At 40.5% G+C, this 16,932-nt stretch overlaps 1 protein-coding gene across 2 annotated transcripts in view; it reads right to left on the reverse strand.

Annotated features, from left to right (window-relative positions):
• The window catches only part of CLTCL1 (clathrin heavy chain like 1), a 330,795-nt gene that overhangs the window by 54,109 nt on the left and 259,754 nt on the right, over nt 1–16,932 (reverse strand). For both annotated transcript variants that reach the window (XM_078667862.1, XM_078667861.1), the window contains exon 30: nt 12,275–12,496. In XM_078667862.1, coding sequence (XP_078523988.1) covers nt 12,275–12,496 — 222 coding nt within the window. The remainder of the gene's footprint in view (nt 1–12,274; nt 12,497–16,932) is intronic.

Raw genomic sequence — 16,932 nt, forward strand, 5'->3', positions numbered from 1 at the left:
ATTCTAGTCTAGACCTTACTCAAAGGAAGAATGAAAATATATTTTAAGATTCTCTTTACTAGTATCAGAATTCGAAAAGCTATAAATTGCTTCAGTCAGCTGCAGGTACTCAATACTGACGGGGAGAGAGTTTAGAGAGAAAACCTTTTCTACCTCATGATGACCTCAAGACAGTGGTCCAATCCCTAGTTCTCTCCAAAATCAACTACCGAAACGCCATCCTTACAAGGACTCCTAAAGCACACCTAGCCACTCTAAGAGCAGTGCTGAACATGTCAGCTCGACTTGTTTCTGGAGTTAAAAGATTTGAACACATCACTCCAGCTCTCAACTGCCTCAATTGGCTTCCCATGGAAGGGAGATGTATCTACAAATTGGCCTGCATCACACACAAAACCCTTCATTCTCCTACCCCCAACTACTTAAACAACAAACTGATTAGAGCAGGTCAACCCAGAACACTAAGAAGTACCAACTCACTCCTCCTTATTCCACCAAAAGTGAAAAAGAAAAATACACAATTCCGATCGTTCTCTGGCAACGCTCCCAGGATATGGAACGCTCTCCCTGGAGTCCTCAGATGCAACCCCTCCTTCTCCTGTTTCAAAAGGGACCTGAAACTCCTTCTCCTGAACAAATACTTTCATGACCAACGTCAACTAACCCAGTCTTCCTTATCCAAGTTGTCTCCCCTCTCCCTGGATAGTGGGTGATCGGACGATGTCGTTCTCACCCTTTCTTTTGCTCTCTCCCCCTCCGCAGTATTGCATATTTATTCATTCCCTTGTTTTATTTTGGATCTATGGTTTGCTTCCTTACTGTAGGCCTACTATGTAATTGTAATGTCCTCCTGCTGTGTACTGTGTGTATGTAAAGCGCTCTGATACCTACGGGTCGAGCTAGCGCTATATAAAACTTAAAAAATATTATAACAGACTGGGATGCAAGACATAATTCAGCATATAATATGCCCCTCATGACAAAGGAACAGGCACAGAAGTACAGGGACTTGGAGAAAAAATAAATCAGAATCAGAACCCACTCCACTCTTCGATTGGCTTAAAGCGGCTTCTGGTAGATATTCAACACAGACTTGAATGATTGGCTTCATATAGAAGTCCTTATTCTCCCTGACAGAAAACAATAGACAAGACTGTTTTGTTAGGGTTCACATAGGAGCAGCAGCACACAGTGCTTGGTGTAACAATCACTACCTAGAGCTTAACTTGTGACAAATTTGGACCAGTGTTAGGGTTCAATCACCATAATAAAGCCAACATGCAGCAGCTCTGGATTAGGCAAACAGGTATGCTACGTGCCATACAACAAGAGGAGTACACACTACCAAGGCTAACAAGTGCCATAAGATAAATAGAATAGTGACTTACTACTAATAGTTATAGTGATCTTTCTTGAACATTAACATTTCCTCCTACAAGGATCCAGAAATGTACATAATGGAACATTTTCTTATTCTTAAATGAATTTTACTGAGAAAACATGCAAATCCACAAGCTGTGGGTACTGTTTTTAAAAATCCAATTAAAATCACATTTTGATGGTAAAGAGCCTAGAAGATGAAAAATAAAGCAGACAATTCTATTCTAATGAGAAAAATGTGTAATTGTCACTTTAAAGCACCAATGAGTACCACTGTACCAGAATACAGAGTGGTATCAGTTTAGCTAGATCATAAGGTCAGAGTGGGTAAAAACTACCAATTGTGTGCATTGCTTCCACTTGAATGGGGAGTTGGGCGGTGTGCTTGTGAATTCAAAGAAAATACCCATAAAGAGAAAGCTAGTATTACAAGTACACATTGTTATCTTCATCATGGTTGTCTTCATCATGGGGTCTTCTCTAATTGATAATCATGCATATCAAATAAGTGCAGCTTGCTTTGCCTGGTAATCAGGGTAAAACAAAGCCACACGACAATAAGTGAGAAATAATTTAAGCAAATACCCTGAGCAGAGAGATCCAACCTACAAAGCTGCTAGCCTTAAACCCAGAATCCAAACAATAACTAGCCTCTTCACATTTTGTGGTTAGGAAAATTCCTCAAGCGAGCAATGAATGTCTCACCTCTCATTGAATGAGCCCTGAGCATTCCAGAGAGTGCGCCTCACATTTTTACAACTATATGTGGTGCAGGACCCTATCCATCTAATCATGGATATAGTTCAATGGGCCAAAACAGAAAGGATAGCGCTATAATTGATAACTCATTTTACATATTCCTTTGGTGTTATCGAGACGAAACGTAAAGGTTACTTCACAGAATAGGATGTAAGCTCTCATCTGGGAAGGATGTATTTGGGCAGACTAGGGTAACAAAATAGTCTCATTTATGTGAAGAAAACGTGATTTCTTAATCAAAGCATACAACAACGAATTGGCATAGGAAACCGTTTTACGAGAGATGCTGCAAATCAGACTGGCTCAATAAGAGACCCCGTGATTTTGAAAGGGCTGTGTTCAATTTGTTGGAAGGAGAGTGTGTCCAGAAGAGAAGTAGAGATATTTAAAATATTTTTTTAACAAAATCTTTATTCACAGAGCAATTAGAAGAAAATGCCTGAAAAGAACATTTTTAAACAATGCTAGATACCAACAGTTGTTTCCTAATAGATATATAAAACTTTATAAAACATGGCTGATCTAATTCCCCAAGTACCAAAGAAAAACTCATTTTCCATTTTAGGCATAAAGGACTTGGCATTTGGACGCCTATAATCCTTTCAGATGTCTCATTTCTCATACACTGAGCACTTCAAACATTACTCACTTTAACAACAGATACCACAGCAGTAACTTGCGCAGGGTAGAGGGTCTGAGGAGTGGACTCAGAAGTCTTGCAGGACCGAGCAGATAAAATGACTCTTCCATCAGACCGGGCTGTCAAGGCAGTAGTGTTTTGTGAACTTGCGCACCAATGCCCACATCGCAGCCAGCCGGATATCCAGACTCAGCATCCCTCTTGTCGAATCCTCAAAAGCTATAGTGAGCAACTGTATGGGATTGAATATTGTGCACATCAGAAATGTCAGGACTAGATTTAGATCCCACAAGATCATGAGGAATGGTAGTCTGGGCGTTCAGTAAAAACACTCTACCAGTGATTTAAAGAGAGGGTTGATCAGACAAACATATAAAGGTCATAATGGCTAAGAAATAGCTCTCAACTGTTCCCACTGCAAGGTTGTGCTAACCCAACGGCAAAACAAATAGAGGTTGGCCAGTAGAGCATCTAGATGGAGTACACCAGGCCACAAACGTTTCCACGCACCCAGAAAAGATGCACTTTGTGGATGGGTGTCTGGCTTAAAGAATGAAATCTACCACTTCAGACCGCAAATCAAAATAATGTAACTGTCACCAGCCAATCGCCACGCTTGCAGGTGTAGGTTGTGGCGATTCAGATGCGGGACCCTCCCCTGTTCCTGAGACAGGAGGTCTGCAGAAAGGGGAAGCCACAAAGGAGGGTAAATCGGAGTACCACACTCTATTGGCACAGTCAGCCCTGACTTTCCTCAGAACTCAAGGTGGAAGAGGCTGTGGTGGGAACGCGTACAGAATACCCATGTCCCACTGCAGATAGAAGGCCTCTCCAAAGGAACGTCTTTGACATTGTTCATTCAACGGTAGCGAACAGACATAGCAGGGCATGCCACACTGTTCAAAGATGCTCTATGACACCTCAGGAAGGAGACGCTTCTCGTGGTCAGCCAGAGGACGGCTCAGCTTGTCAGCTCTGAAATTTTGGAGATCCAGTAGGTGGTTGGCTACCAAAAATATCTTCTGCAGGTCCAGCCACTTTCAGAGAGCGTTCTTTGGGACTCCAATTAGCAGACATTTTGACACTGCGCATTTGACAGTGGTGTAAAAATCTAGCCAGGGCTCTCCCCAATGTTGGAAGACGCCCTTCGCCACCGCGGTATGCAACTGCCTAAGTGCTCTTGCAGGAGATACCTGACATTCCAGCCAACTCCAGCGGTGCAGTGCCACTTGGCACACGATCTAAGACACTACCCTGCCATGTTTGTTGCAGGCCACAGATGTGATTATGTTATCTGTTAAGATCAGCACCAGTCTTCCCTTGATGGTCAGTATCAAAGTTTCAGGGCGAGGTAGATCGCCCAAAGCTCCAAACGGTTGTTGTGGAGCAGGCTCTCTGCCAGAGGCCCCCTGATCACCACCTACCCTGCATTGTCTCCCCAACCCAATAACGAGGCAATCTGTTACAACACATCTGAGTGGGCAAGTGTTCGTTTGCCACCACATAAGGTCCTGAGCAATTTCAACTCAGCAAAATGGACAGAGTGTAGATGATGCTGGGCCCATTTAAACCCTAGGTTCCATTTTAGGGTAATGCATGTGCCATCTGGCATATGGAATGAAGAGGATGCATGATGCCAGTGGATCCAGGTCTACCTAGATTGAGGCTATGGATGCATTCGATCTATTGGAAGAACCCATAACAAAATCAATTGTGAAGAAGACCGCAGCAAACATGGCCTTTTTCAGGGTAAAGTTCTTGTCTATGATGGTGTAAGTAAAGTCTCTTCCTCAGTGTACAGAGGACTACAAAATACTGTCTCGAGGGGTTAGTATTCATCGCACTCAGGGCCCACTGCTACAACGCCAAAGCCAACCAAATGGTTAGTTTTATTTAAAATGCAAATGCTCCAACAATCAGAAATCAACATCATTCATAGTCATGGTATACAATTTGTCCTTCAAAGGATAGATACACTTTTATCAACGCTGAATACAGTACCGTTCCCAGTTATTGTATCGTCTGCACTGGTGCACTTGTGCCTGGAGTACAATTTAGGAGGAGCTCCAGTTCCTTCACGCAAGAAGCAGTTTTGCTGAGTCAATCCTTTTGAGTATGGGAGTTATGGGGACAAGGTCTGTCTTTTTAGGAAGAATGACATCGCAGTCATACCCTTAAAGAATTCTTGTGGGTCATTCTTCATTTAGAATGGTAGATTTTTTTTAAACTATATAACTTTTGTATGCTGAAGGTAAGACCAAATCCACCAGTCGAACCCCAGCGTTTTGTACTTCTTTTTCACTTATTTGCTTGCCATCTTAAGGTCTAAAGGAGCAGCTGGCCTATCTCAAAAGCATGGAAGATCTCTCTTGAAATTTTTAGGGAAAGCATTTTATGCATTTACTTTAGTTTTGTTGTCGCAAAATAAAATGAATAATAGGAGTTATATGTCATAATTAGCAGGTGGCTTTGTGGCATCTGGCGAGTGATTAATGCAATGAATAGTGGGCCAGGAAAGACTCTGTTTTATTCGGGTTTCTGAGAAAGGACAGGTTGTGATCCATGTAGTGAAGTGTAGGCAGTTCGCAGACATTAAAATGAAATGAAGGCAAAGGGACATGTGACAGAGTAGGGTAAGGATATATTGAGGATGGTAGGTAAAGAGAAAGGGTCATTCAATAGCAAAGGAGAGGAAACATTAGATAGTATTGCCTCAAGGTCAAATTTTCATTCAGGAAAATACAAATATTTCCTTTTGAAACTTCTTTTATTATGTGCTTTCTAAAGCTTCTCTAAAGTCGACAGAGGGGGTGGATTTCATCTTCCTACTCACATCTTTATAAAGATGATGCATCAAGGACTCTATTGTGGTCAGGTTGGGAAAACAGTTCTTAATCACCAGTATGAATTGCAGGCAATTGTAAATAGCCCTTATTTTTGCAGGCTGGCAGCTCCATAGCTTAGCAGCATGTACAAAGAACATAGCGCCTTTTTGATAAGGGAGAACAACTAATCGCAGCGCTAGCCTGGATCTCAAGTCCCTAGATTGAGAGTGTTAATTTTTATCTGGAGGAATTACAAACCTTCACAGTTTAGAACCTTTGCTTGATAGGCAATAGTTTGACGGACTATCTTATTGCAACCGGTAGACAGAGAAACAGACTTCAGGTATAGGTGCCTTCAACTGTACATGTAAAACCAGTCTTGTGGCTGCGTTCTAAATTACCTGGAGTCTTTTCATGGTTGAGAGCAGAGTTCCGTGATATAGCTTCTTTGCATAAAGCACATTTGAGAGAATGAATGACGTTGCCTAATCCTTTTGTTGAAATAGAGGATGTGGAAAATGTGACAAAAGTGTTTCCATAGAGTAGAAAGACAATTTAGTTTTACCGTCTACTTGAGCTTTCATAGTGAGTGCAGAGTCCATGGTAATTACAAGATTTAGTACTTCCTCAGATATTTTTGGTGGTGGGCTTAGTTCCCTCAGTCAGAGGGCTAACAAATCTAGCTTTCCATTCTCAACAGACAAGTAATTTTACTTTTGATATATTTAGTTTGACATGGTTCCACCAACTCATCCGTTGGTATACAGCTTTGAGGCCGCTGTGAAGTTTTGAGTTTCCCAAGGCATCAGGGTTTTATATTGGAGTATTATTTGTGCCATCTGCTTAGGTGTAGCAAGTAAGAGCAAAGCTGTTGATTAGTTTTGGTTTCACATGTACACTGAAAAAGAGAGGTGAGATGACAGATGCTTGGGGAGCTCCTGCTTTTATGTAATAAAGAGTCAAATAGTAGGGAATCATGTATATTATGTTAGTTCTGTTCTGCAGATGGGTGGCATCCCGGGCAAGGATTCTACCATAATGCTGATGTGTTCGAGTCTGAAAAATAGGGATTAATGATAAACTTCACCCATAAAAAAACAGAAGTACGTTCTCAGCCATAAAGTGATGTCCTGATGGCAAGATCTGAAAAGGACGAGGACCCTACTAGATCTGGACACTGGACAACCATACTTTATGGTCCAGAAGCAGTTCCAGCATGTATACTGAAACCTCTCTGGATGGACTCTGGATCTCAGAACTGGTGGGCACCCACAGACTTCAAAGCATTTTTACTGCAGAAGCCCAATTAGGGAAACTACTAAATGGCATCTTCTCACAGAGTAATAGGAAGTGGCTGTGCACTGCTGGTTATCTATGTTGGTTTAAGGCGTACTTCGTGCTCCTAGGTTATTCTCCCCGCTCAGGCGTATATGTGATATATGAAGACCGCACTGGCACAGCATGTGCAAGTGTCACCTAGGGCACAGAAACTGAGTGCTGCAAAATCCAGCTATTTTATCCTTCGAAATCGTTCATGGTGAAAAGTTTTTTGCAAATGAGGTTTCTTGCACTTTTATGTCATCTTCAATATTTTATTCAAACTGTTCATTGTTCAATGTAATATTTTCTTCATATACACTGATTATCCATTTCATCAACTTTCTTATTTTGGCGAATAAAAAAACACTATTTTTTTCCAATGCATTTCGGCCTAAATGGCCTTCATCTGGGAAATCTGTGAAGCAAAAACATGCATCTATCACTCTTTCTGTATAACACAAAATGTATAATTAACAAACCATACTCTCATAATATACCATAACTAATGACAAAATAATATGTTAAACATTTCAAGGTGTAACCTATAATTTATAGGCAAAAGATAGTGGGCCCTTATTTGCACATTTAAATCAGCAAACAACCTTCTTTCTAAAAGTTCGCCATGGTATACCAAATGAAACACGTACGATAGAACTGGTTGTTAAACCAAGGATGAGATGCTTATTTAAAATATGCCCGGAATTGAAACAATGTTACGTGCATTCAAACAGGTTTGTCACTCGCATCTATCTATTAAATACAAAACAGTTCCGATCTTAAATCGCTGCTACGCGCATGAAGGTTACTGCGATAATCTATCGCTTACCGGGTTTTCGCCGTTGGAACGTCCTAAACCGCTACACCTAAAGCTGTGTGTGATTTGGTAAAGGTTGCGTGTGACGCTTGGGGTGTGGTTTGAGATGTACGAATTTGCGCGTTAACTACGAGGGCTGAAAACTTAAAATTAAAGGCACAGGGCGCATTGTTGACTAATGTATAAAGCGAAAAAACAGACTACAATAATCGGTGGATCATTTCAAGCATCATCGGAGTACTAATGTGTTTAGGCGATTATCAGCAATTAGACGAAGGCTTCAAACCTACATAAATATCAATATGACCAAAAAATTAAACTATATTAAAATGAAATATAACGTGAAATCGGTATTATGCTCAGCACTACAGGTAAACAAATGTTCACGGGATTCACAAATAGCAACTAAATTCTGTCCGTTCATTTAACCCTCAAGGTCTGTAAATGGTATATCCAATAGTTCTCTCTTTTTAAAAGTGTTTTTTTATTGTCTCTTTCTTCTGGTCTTTCCACCACTTCCAATATGCAAGCTTTAATCTGATTCACTTGATGATTATGTTCAGTGAAATGGGTTGCCACTGCTGATTTTAACACTTTGGTTCTGATATTACTTTTGTGCTCCGTGAGTCTCACTTTAAGTTTCCGCTCTGTTTGCCCAACATAAGCTTTACCACAGGGGCACTTTATCATATATATGATGTTTTTTGTGTCGCAGGTTGCATTTACTCTTAATTTGATTTTATTCCCTCTCATAGGGTGCGAAATGGTGTTGCCTTCCATTATGTTGTTACAATTACTGCAATTTCTGCATGGGATTGTGCCTTTGAATTTTGTGTTGGTTTTGGTGGTAGTTGGGTTTTTAAGGATTTCCCCTAGATTTTTTGCTCTGGTGAAAGCAAATATCGGTTCTTCCGCAAAAATGTTGTTAAAATCTGGTTCAGTTTGTAACATACGCCACTGTTTTTTTGATTGTTCTTTTAAACAATGGGCTCATGGTTGAATACTTGCTTACACATGTTATCTTGGGTTCTTTTTGGATGTGGGGTGTGGATAGTAATGACCTTCTGTCTTTTGATTCGGTTCTTTCCACTGCAGAATTTAACACAGTCTCAGGATATCCTCTTTTTTTGAACCGTTGTAGCATATTGTGTGCTTGCGTCTTTGATTCCTCGGGGTGTGAGACAATTCTCTTAACTCGAAGGAGCTGAGAGTACGGTAGGTGTTGTTTGAGAGGACTTGGGTGGAAGCTCTGATATGATAGTAAATTATTGCGATCAGTGGTTTTGGTATGTAAGGTAGTTTCAATTTGGTGTCCTGTTTTTTTGATAGTTACGTCCAGGTAGTTAATTTGGTTCTCTTCAATTTCATAGGTGAATTGTATACGTTGATCCATTTCATTCAGTTGTTGGATGTTGAAAATCAAATTGTCCTTTGAACCTTTCCACAAAATGAAAATGTCGTCGATATATCTGAGATATAGACATACATCTTTGTTCCATTGATGTTGTTGCAAGATGTGTGTGTTCTCATATGAATGCATGAAAATATTAGCATACGACGGTGCTGCTGGATTTCCCATGGCTGTACCCGACTTTTGGAGGTACCATTTGTCTTCCCATCTAAAATAGCTGTGCATTAATGTAAAATGTAATAGTTCCAGTAAGAATATTTTCATGGGTTCTTCATAATCCATGTGAAGTAGTGCTTCCTCAACTGCTTCTAACCCCATGTTATGGGGTATGGAAGTATAGAGTGCCTGGACATCTATGGTGCACATGATAATATTTTCATCATTTTCCAAGTGTAGGTTATCTAATTTCATCAAAAAGTCTGTGGTATCCTTAACATGAGATCCCATTTTGATCACGTAGGCTTGCAGATATTTATCAATCAATTTTCCCACAGGTTCATGGACGCTCCCACATGTGGAAACTATGGGGCGGCATGGAGGAGTGGTGAGGTTCTTGTGGATCTTTGGTGTAAGATAAAATGTAGGTGTTTTTGGGTGATCTGTAGTAAGGTATTTCTTCATTTTGTCATCTACGCATCCTGTGGGTATGGCGTTGGTTATGATGGTTTGAAGGACCATTTGTATCTCTTTAGTGGGATTAGAGTCAAGTTCCATGTATGTTTTTTCGTCTTGTAAATGCACTAATGCTTGCGAGTTATAGTAGTCTTTGTTCATAATTATTAGAGCACCACCCTTATCTGCTCTTTGACAAATGATAGTGGGATTGTCCGCTATAGCTTCATGTTTCTCAAACGAAAAAGAGAAACATGACACAGAAAGAACATGCTATTCCGGGCATATTTTAAATAAACATCTAATCCTTGGTTTAACAACCAGTTCTATCGTACGTGTTTCATTTGGTATACCATGGCGAACTTTTAGAAAAGAAGGTTGTTTGCTGATTTAAATGTGCAAATAAGGGCCCACTATCTTTTGCCTATAAATTATAGGTTACACCTTGAAATGTTTAACATATTATTTTGTCATTAGTTATGGTATATTATGAGAGTATGGTTTGTTAATTATACATTTTGTGTTATACAGAAAGAGTGATAGATGCATGTTTTTGCTTCACAGATTTCCCAGATGAAGGCCATTTAGGCCGAAATGCATTGGAAAAAAATTGTGTTTTTTTATTCGCCAAAATAAGAAAGTTGATGAAATGGATAATCAGTGTATATGAAGAAAATATTACATTGAACAATGAACAGTTTGAATAAAATATTGAAGATGACATAAAAGTGCAAGAAACCTCATTTGCAAAAAACTTTTCACCATGAACGATTTCGAAGGATAAAATAGCTGGATTTTGCAGCACTCCGTTTCTGTGCCCTAGGTGACACTTGCACATGCTGTGCCAGTGCGGTCTTCATATATCTTCTCACAGAGGGCACCATCAATATTGAAGTACCCACAACATTGGTGAATTAATGGCGGAGGCACTTAGGAGGATTGTGCCAAAGCCCAGTGCTGACTAAACGTGCAATCCCCTCCATGCTCCTTTCATGCGTAGCCCCTGTCCTAGACTAGAGCAATCTGAGAGGACAAATAAAGCCTAGTGATGACGATATGTTTGACTCTTAAAGGCCCTTCACCATGCAGGATTGTTTGCAGGAAAGGCAACATTCACAGAGAGGAGGTTATTGGAAAGCTTTATCACTGGCAGGTTCACAACAAGAGTAATCTTGTTATTCATTATAAAGTGAAAATACCACCAACACTGAACTAAAAGAAAAGGTACCAAAAAAACTAGCCTGCATTTGGCTAACAAAATCAAGCTGAAACTGCTAGATTTCAGGATCTAAACTCTGCAGATTGGAAAAATGAATGCACTAACTGACACTGCTTTGCATTCTGGGATAGTGAACTGCTTGAAGCCTGAATGAGCCAATTTTTAAATGACCTTTTGTAATAGAGTGTTTATCTGCATCCTTTGTTTACTTTTTAAAGAGCATTTAAATGGGATTCTTGCTGTGCTAGGGCTCTCACGTCAGAATGTGATTTTGATTGGATTTCAATAAATGTAAACACAAAATGCTACCTGTAATTTGCCATGTTTCCGCTGTAAAAATAATTAACACAATTACTTATTCATTTAAAATGGGCTTTGGAAGGAAATATTCTAATGTATAGGAATATCAAGGCTCCCATGATGGAGAATTAGACTGCATTATCAAGGTCAACAAATTAAACGTGTAGTAGTTCTGGACGTACGAACAGACAGGTAGTGTTAAGTTTCACTCAGCAGTACCTATGCACACCGCTAGGAGTAACAACGACAACTAGATCCAAATAACTTCATGTATGTTAGGTTTGACTCAGCCAGTGTCACCCACATCCCTATTTAAGAGCCAGGCTTCAGCAAGACTTTGGTTAGCTTTTGCACAGCAACAGCTGCTCAAGTAACTAGATTTATGCAAAGGAACCCTAAGGCCGGCATACCGACATATCAAAGGAAACAAGATCTGGAAACAGTCACCTTCACAAAGCGCTCGTCTACCTGCAAAAAAAGGCAAAGGATGAAGGGATGACAAGGTAGTCCCAGGAGATAGCAATAACAGGAACACTTCAGGAAACCTCAAAACAAGCAAACATTAGTGGAAGGAGAAATGCTTAAATTGTAATCATAGTGTCCGGGAAAAACTGAACGGTTAGAATGGCTGCACAACTTGGTTGTAGGAGAAAGAGAGGCGGCTGTGTGAACAGATTGGGCTAATGTGTACGTTTGCTCATAAGACATTGCACGTGTAATATGGTGATGTTTAATATGCTTTATTAAGCTTACTCTCTGTAAATTACTGAAGTTGAATAGGTGGTGTGTAGAAAGAAAATGAATATAAAACATTCTGCTTACTAACAAAACCCACATACAATACACTTTTTAAAATAGATATGTGAGGTTCTGCAAATGGACATAAACAAATCAGGACCAGGCAAGTGGCTTAGAACTGCAATACTGTTAAAAATACATTTCACTATTTGTGTTCCAACAGCATGTCATAACTCCACCTGTTGAAGTGACCTACCTTGGTCAGGTACTCCCGCATCACTTGGATGAAGTAAGGCATGGCAAAGTCCATTATGTTGTGCCTCCAGGCCAGCTCCAGAACTATGTCTGGATGCAGCAAGTCATAGCAGGTGAAAAGAGATGCTGCAAAGCATTCCTGCTTGCCCTGCTCCAGGAACCACTGCAGCAATGTCTCCGCAAGCTCCATATCCTTGGACTCTGCGGCATACTGCATAGCATCCTAGAAAGAGACCCAAAAGAGATTATACATGGCTTGCAAAAGACCAATGAGTTGCAATATATATTTTACTGTCTGTTTAGTAGGATGCTATACCGGTCACCCTAAGACCGACAAGCAATGAAACACTGGGTTAGACAAAGTGGGTGGAAAAGAAAGCAGATATAGTCCAATTGTGAGAAAGTGACTCTTCTGACATGGTTAGCGCCTACTTTTTGCCTGATATTTTATGTGGTTTCAATTGTAGTGCACAGGGTCCCTGCCAACCAGGTCCCCTGTGCCAGTGCTTCTTCACTAAAAACTATTCCACAATTGGCCCTTCAGGCCCCCTGTAAGTCCCTAGTAAATTGTACCTGGGTACCTAGTGCATTGGGGACAGAAGAGGGTCCCCTAGGGACCCATCACCTAGGCCATGCATACTGCCACTGCAGCAAGCATGGCCTAGTGCAGACTAAACAACAGTCGATATAGCATACTGCCTGTGTGCCATGCCAACTAGCACTGCCTAAGGTATAGGTATGTCACCCCTCTAGCAGGCCTTCCAGCTCTAAGGCAGGGTGTACTATACCACAAGTGTAGGCATATCTGCATGTGCAGATATGCCCCTACAATATTTACGGCCATTCTTTGATATTGTAAGTGATATGGAAGCCATAGACCGTACAGGGGCTGGAAACTGGACAGCTCAAGTTCCCCAGCACCATGATAGCTTCTCTGAACTCATGAGTGTTTGGTACCAAACAACTCCTCTCAATAAACCCACAGTGATGCCAATGTGGGATTTATTGAATCTGCCGCCTTTGTAATGCGACCCCCTCGCATCTGCTGCTAGCAACCCACGGTGTACACCCCCACTTTAGGCGGGAAAACCTAGAGGAATAGGATGTATGCCCACCTTTGCCAATTCCCCCCCCCTAAGGTGGGGGTAGGCAAGATGAAGCACATCTTTCAGTCCCCGCGATGTTGAAGATGGTGAGACTCCTTCCATTAGGGCTAGGACTATGCCCATTCCCGCAGGAGGGTGGCATAATTGAGGGTGTAGTCACCCCACGTAAGGTGCCCATTGGCCCTACCTGCTATTCCACTAAAACACCCCCAAGTGTAGTATTTAGGGGGCTCCCCCAGACCTGTAAACTAGTTCCTGCCAACCTAAGGAGGAGGTAGAAAACGCTGTGCATTCAAGCCTGAGATGCCTATTGACTTAGCCCCAGCTCTACTGGCATGTCTCCAGCTTCCTAGACCCAGCAACAGAAAACTACGCCTGTCCCACACGCACCCTAAAACGCCATAAGCACAACAAACCAACCAATCTTATCTTCAATGTCAGATGTCCTTGCAAAATAGCAACCTTTGCTGAATTAACAAAGCTAGACACAAAATAAAAAAAACAAGCAAATAGCACTTTAATTCATGTCCCTTCAGCTACTCAGTGACGCAATCATACAAACTAACTCAGGTACATGCGCCTTGATGGGGTAACTCACAATTAATTAAAAATCTATTAACTGAAAAACTCGCATATCATTTTCACTTTTGAAAATGAATGAAGGGGATTGAATTGAGTTTAATTTAGCATGGCAAGGTGGCACAAAAGGTGAAAGCAGTGCCATAACTTTTGAATTTAGAGTACTTTTAGGTTTACGCCGGACGCTAATAACCATCTCTGCTGTTTCAAGCATTACAAATAGGCCTTGGCACTTTCTGATCTAGTACCCACTTGTGGGAAATTTCCCATGCATTTTCTTAATACATCTGCCAGAACATTTGATTCTCCTGACAGATGGTGTGACACCAAATTAACTTTTCTGACAAGTGCTAGGCTAAATGCTAAACCTCCAGTGCCACTTCATTGTGCTGAGCACCATGCTTCCCTTGTTAGTGGACATAAAACAGTAGTAGTATTGCCTGTATCATGTGCCACTGCACCAGGCTTGAAAAGTGCAAAGTATACGGTCTTCAAATTTGCGTACATTTCTATTTTTGACCGCTTCTTCCAAATTTCAAAGACCTTTTACTAGTAAACCGTTTGTACGAGGCCCCCCATCCTTCTGAGGAGTTCATTATTTTCCTTGTGGGGAACGGTCATTTGATTTTAGAAAAAAAGGCATTTGTGGGTAAAGTACTGTACTCTATTCTCAGCCCCCACATTGTTCAATATGCTCAAAATGTTAAAAAGCTGCATTATTTATAATAGTCCCAAAAAAAGAGACTCCGCCACCAGAGGCTCTTCATGTAAAGCCACCCAGACAAGGTAGGTCAAAGCATCCAGCATCAATCCTGTACAACCACAGGTTTTGGGTTACACTCAGACTTCAAATCTGATATAAACTATATAAGCTCAGCTATACAAAAAAATCCCTGAAGCTAATAAATACCTAAGAATTAAAGACCTCTTCAGACTTGAATCCAAAAATCTGAAAATCAAATTAGCCAAGGCAATATTTTTTGGGAGCAGCTCACACCCTCTGGAAATCTCTCCCTGCTGAAATGCGATAACAAGACAACCTACAAATTATCTGACAGAATCTAAAAGCCTTCCTTTTTAAGTGCTCTGTGAGTTATCTTTAAACGACTCTTAACCTCGCAACAAAAATACTCCTGCAATGCTCTTTTCTTACCTTAATTCTTTACTCCCTCATGGATTCATCTTTGCTTCCCATGTTCCTTTTTCTACTTTCCTCCTGTCCTCTCATTCTCCACTTACTCCTTTTATCCCCCTTCCACTTAATTTTTTCGCCGCGTCCTCTCAAGTGTTCCTCTTCTTTAGCCCCTCACCTTTGCTACACTTTCTCTCCCTCCACTTGAATGTTATTCGACTTCCCAAATTCATCCCCTCAATCCTTCCTTTTCCCCTCCCTACCCTGTTGAAATTCCTTTTCATCTACCCAACTTCCCTCTAACCCCCATTCTATACCCCTCCCACTCCTAACCCAGTCCAGTTCCACCGCCCTCAACTAGCTCTTTCCACAGTCTTCCTTTTTCCCAGTTCTCTTATTTTATCCCTAGCTCTGATGGCTCTCTATTGATACATCATCAGTCTTTTTTACATTCTATCAATGTTACTACAAGTTACCCCAAGACGTCACTCTTTTTAATGTTGTTACCATATAAAACAAGTCAACACCCTTGGGTAGAGCAGCGCTATAGAAGCATTTTAAATAAAGAAAATAAGTCTTTACTTTTTTAAATGTATTCTTACAAGTCCTTTTATTTATGGAGCTGTAAGAATTATGTTTTAACACTTTTTTTCATATGTTGAATCTGGTAATATAAATTGGGTTAAAAAAAATTCTATAAAAAAATACACAGGACGTTTGTGGAAAAATATTTAGCAATTATGATAATTCCCCAAAATTGAGTTTTATTAGAGAGGTTTCATCATGGCTGGCATCCACCATTTTAAGAGTTTGTTATAATGAGTCATGGGCCTTATTACAATCTTGCTGGTGCCTCTGTATTTTGCACTGGAAGGTGTATACATTTTCTTTCACCTTTTCAAGGATCAGCGTTTTTTACATCAATAATGGCGATTTAGCTTTGGAGCCCTATCTTTTTGACTCAGAAGGCTCATCAGCAACAGCAATTGTAGACTGCCCATTTTTGGAGTTAAAAAGATGCCCATTAGAACAATTTTCATAGTTTATTTTTAGAAAGTCCCTGTTCACTCAATGTCCAAGCTGGAGAATTCTTTCTCCTTTCCTTCTTCTGAGCCCCCCACCCCCACAGCTCAATACCCATCTCCAGCACTGCGGGTTCTCTTTTTACATCCTTAGGTCAATTTTTGATCCTAAACATGGTGAGCTTACCCCCCATGGCTTATTGTTTCTCTATTTTTCGCGCTTTTTCTTCAGTTTTGAACATGAGTAAAAAAATTCCGTCTTAGGATCTAGAGGAAAACAATTTACATACAGTGTTCATGTCTTTTAGCCAATTTTCTGTGGCACTATTGGCAGAACCTGAATGGTGCTCCACCATCTCCTAAAAATCCATCCATAAATATTAAGTAAACGATGCATGTAAACATATGTAACTAAACTGACACACATTGAACTTGACTATGGTCAATTGTCTCGAGAAAACTAATTTATTTCCCCCAGCTGATGTTGAATTTGATGTCCCAGTCATGCTCAATCATCTGTTTGCTTCATAACTTACCACCGAAAAAGTCTAAAGATGGTAGTGCACGTACTGGGGCTTTGCAAACTTACAGTTTATGTAATACTAGCTCGAACTATGATCAACACCTAACAGAAAAAGTTTTTGTTTTTTTTAAAGAATTTCCGAACCCATCTCCTAGGTAATAAATAATACAAAGCATGTGAACTCAGAATACATTCACAATGCAAAACTCCCTGTTTTCTCCCCGTTAAATCCCCAAAGAGCAAAGGATACAGGCCTGCAGAGAAACACACATTCATAAGTAAAAGCCAATTTGAAAA

The sequence above is a fragment of the Lissotriton helveticus genome, chromosome 11, assembly GCF_964261635.1.
Source record: "Lissotriton helveticus chromosome 11, aLisHel1.1, whole genome shotgun sequence".
In the NCBI taxonomy this organism is placed as follows: domain Eukaryota; kingdom Metazoa; phylum Chordata; class Amphibia; order Caudata; family Salamandridae; genus Lissotriton; species Lissotriton helveticus.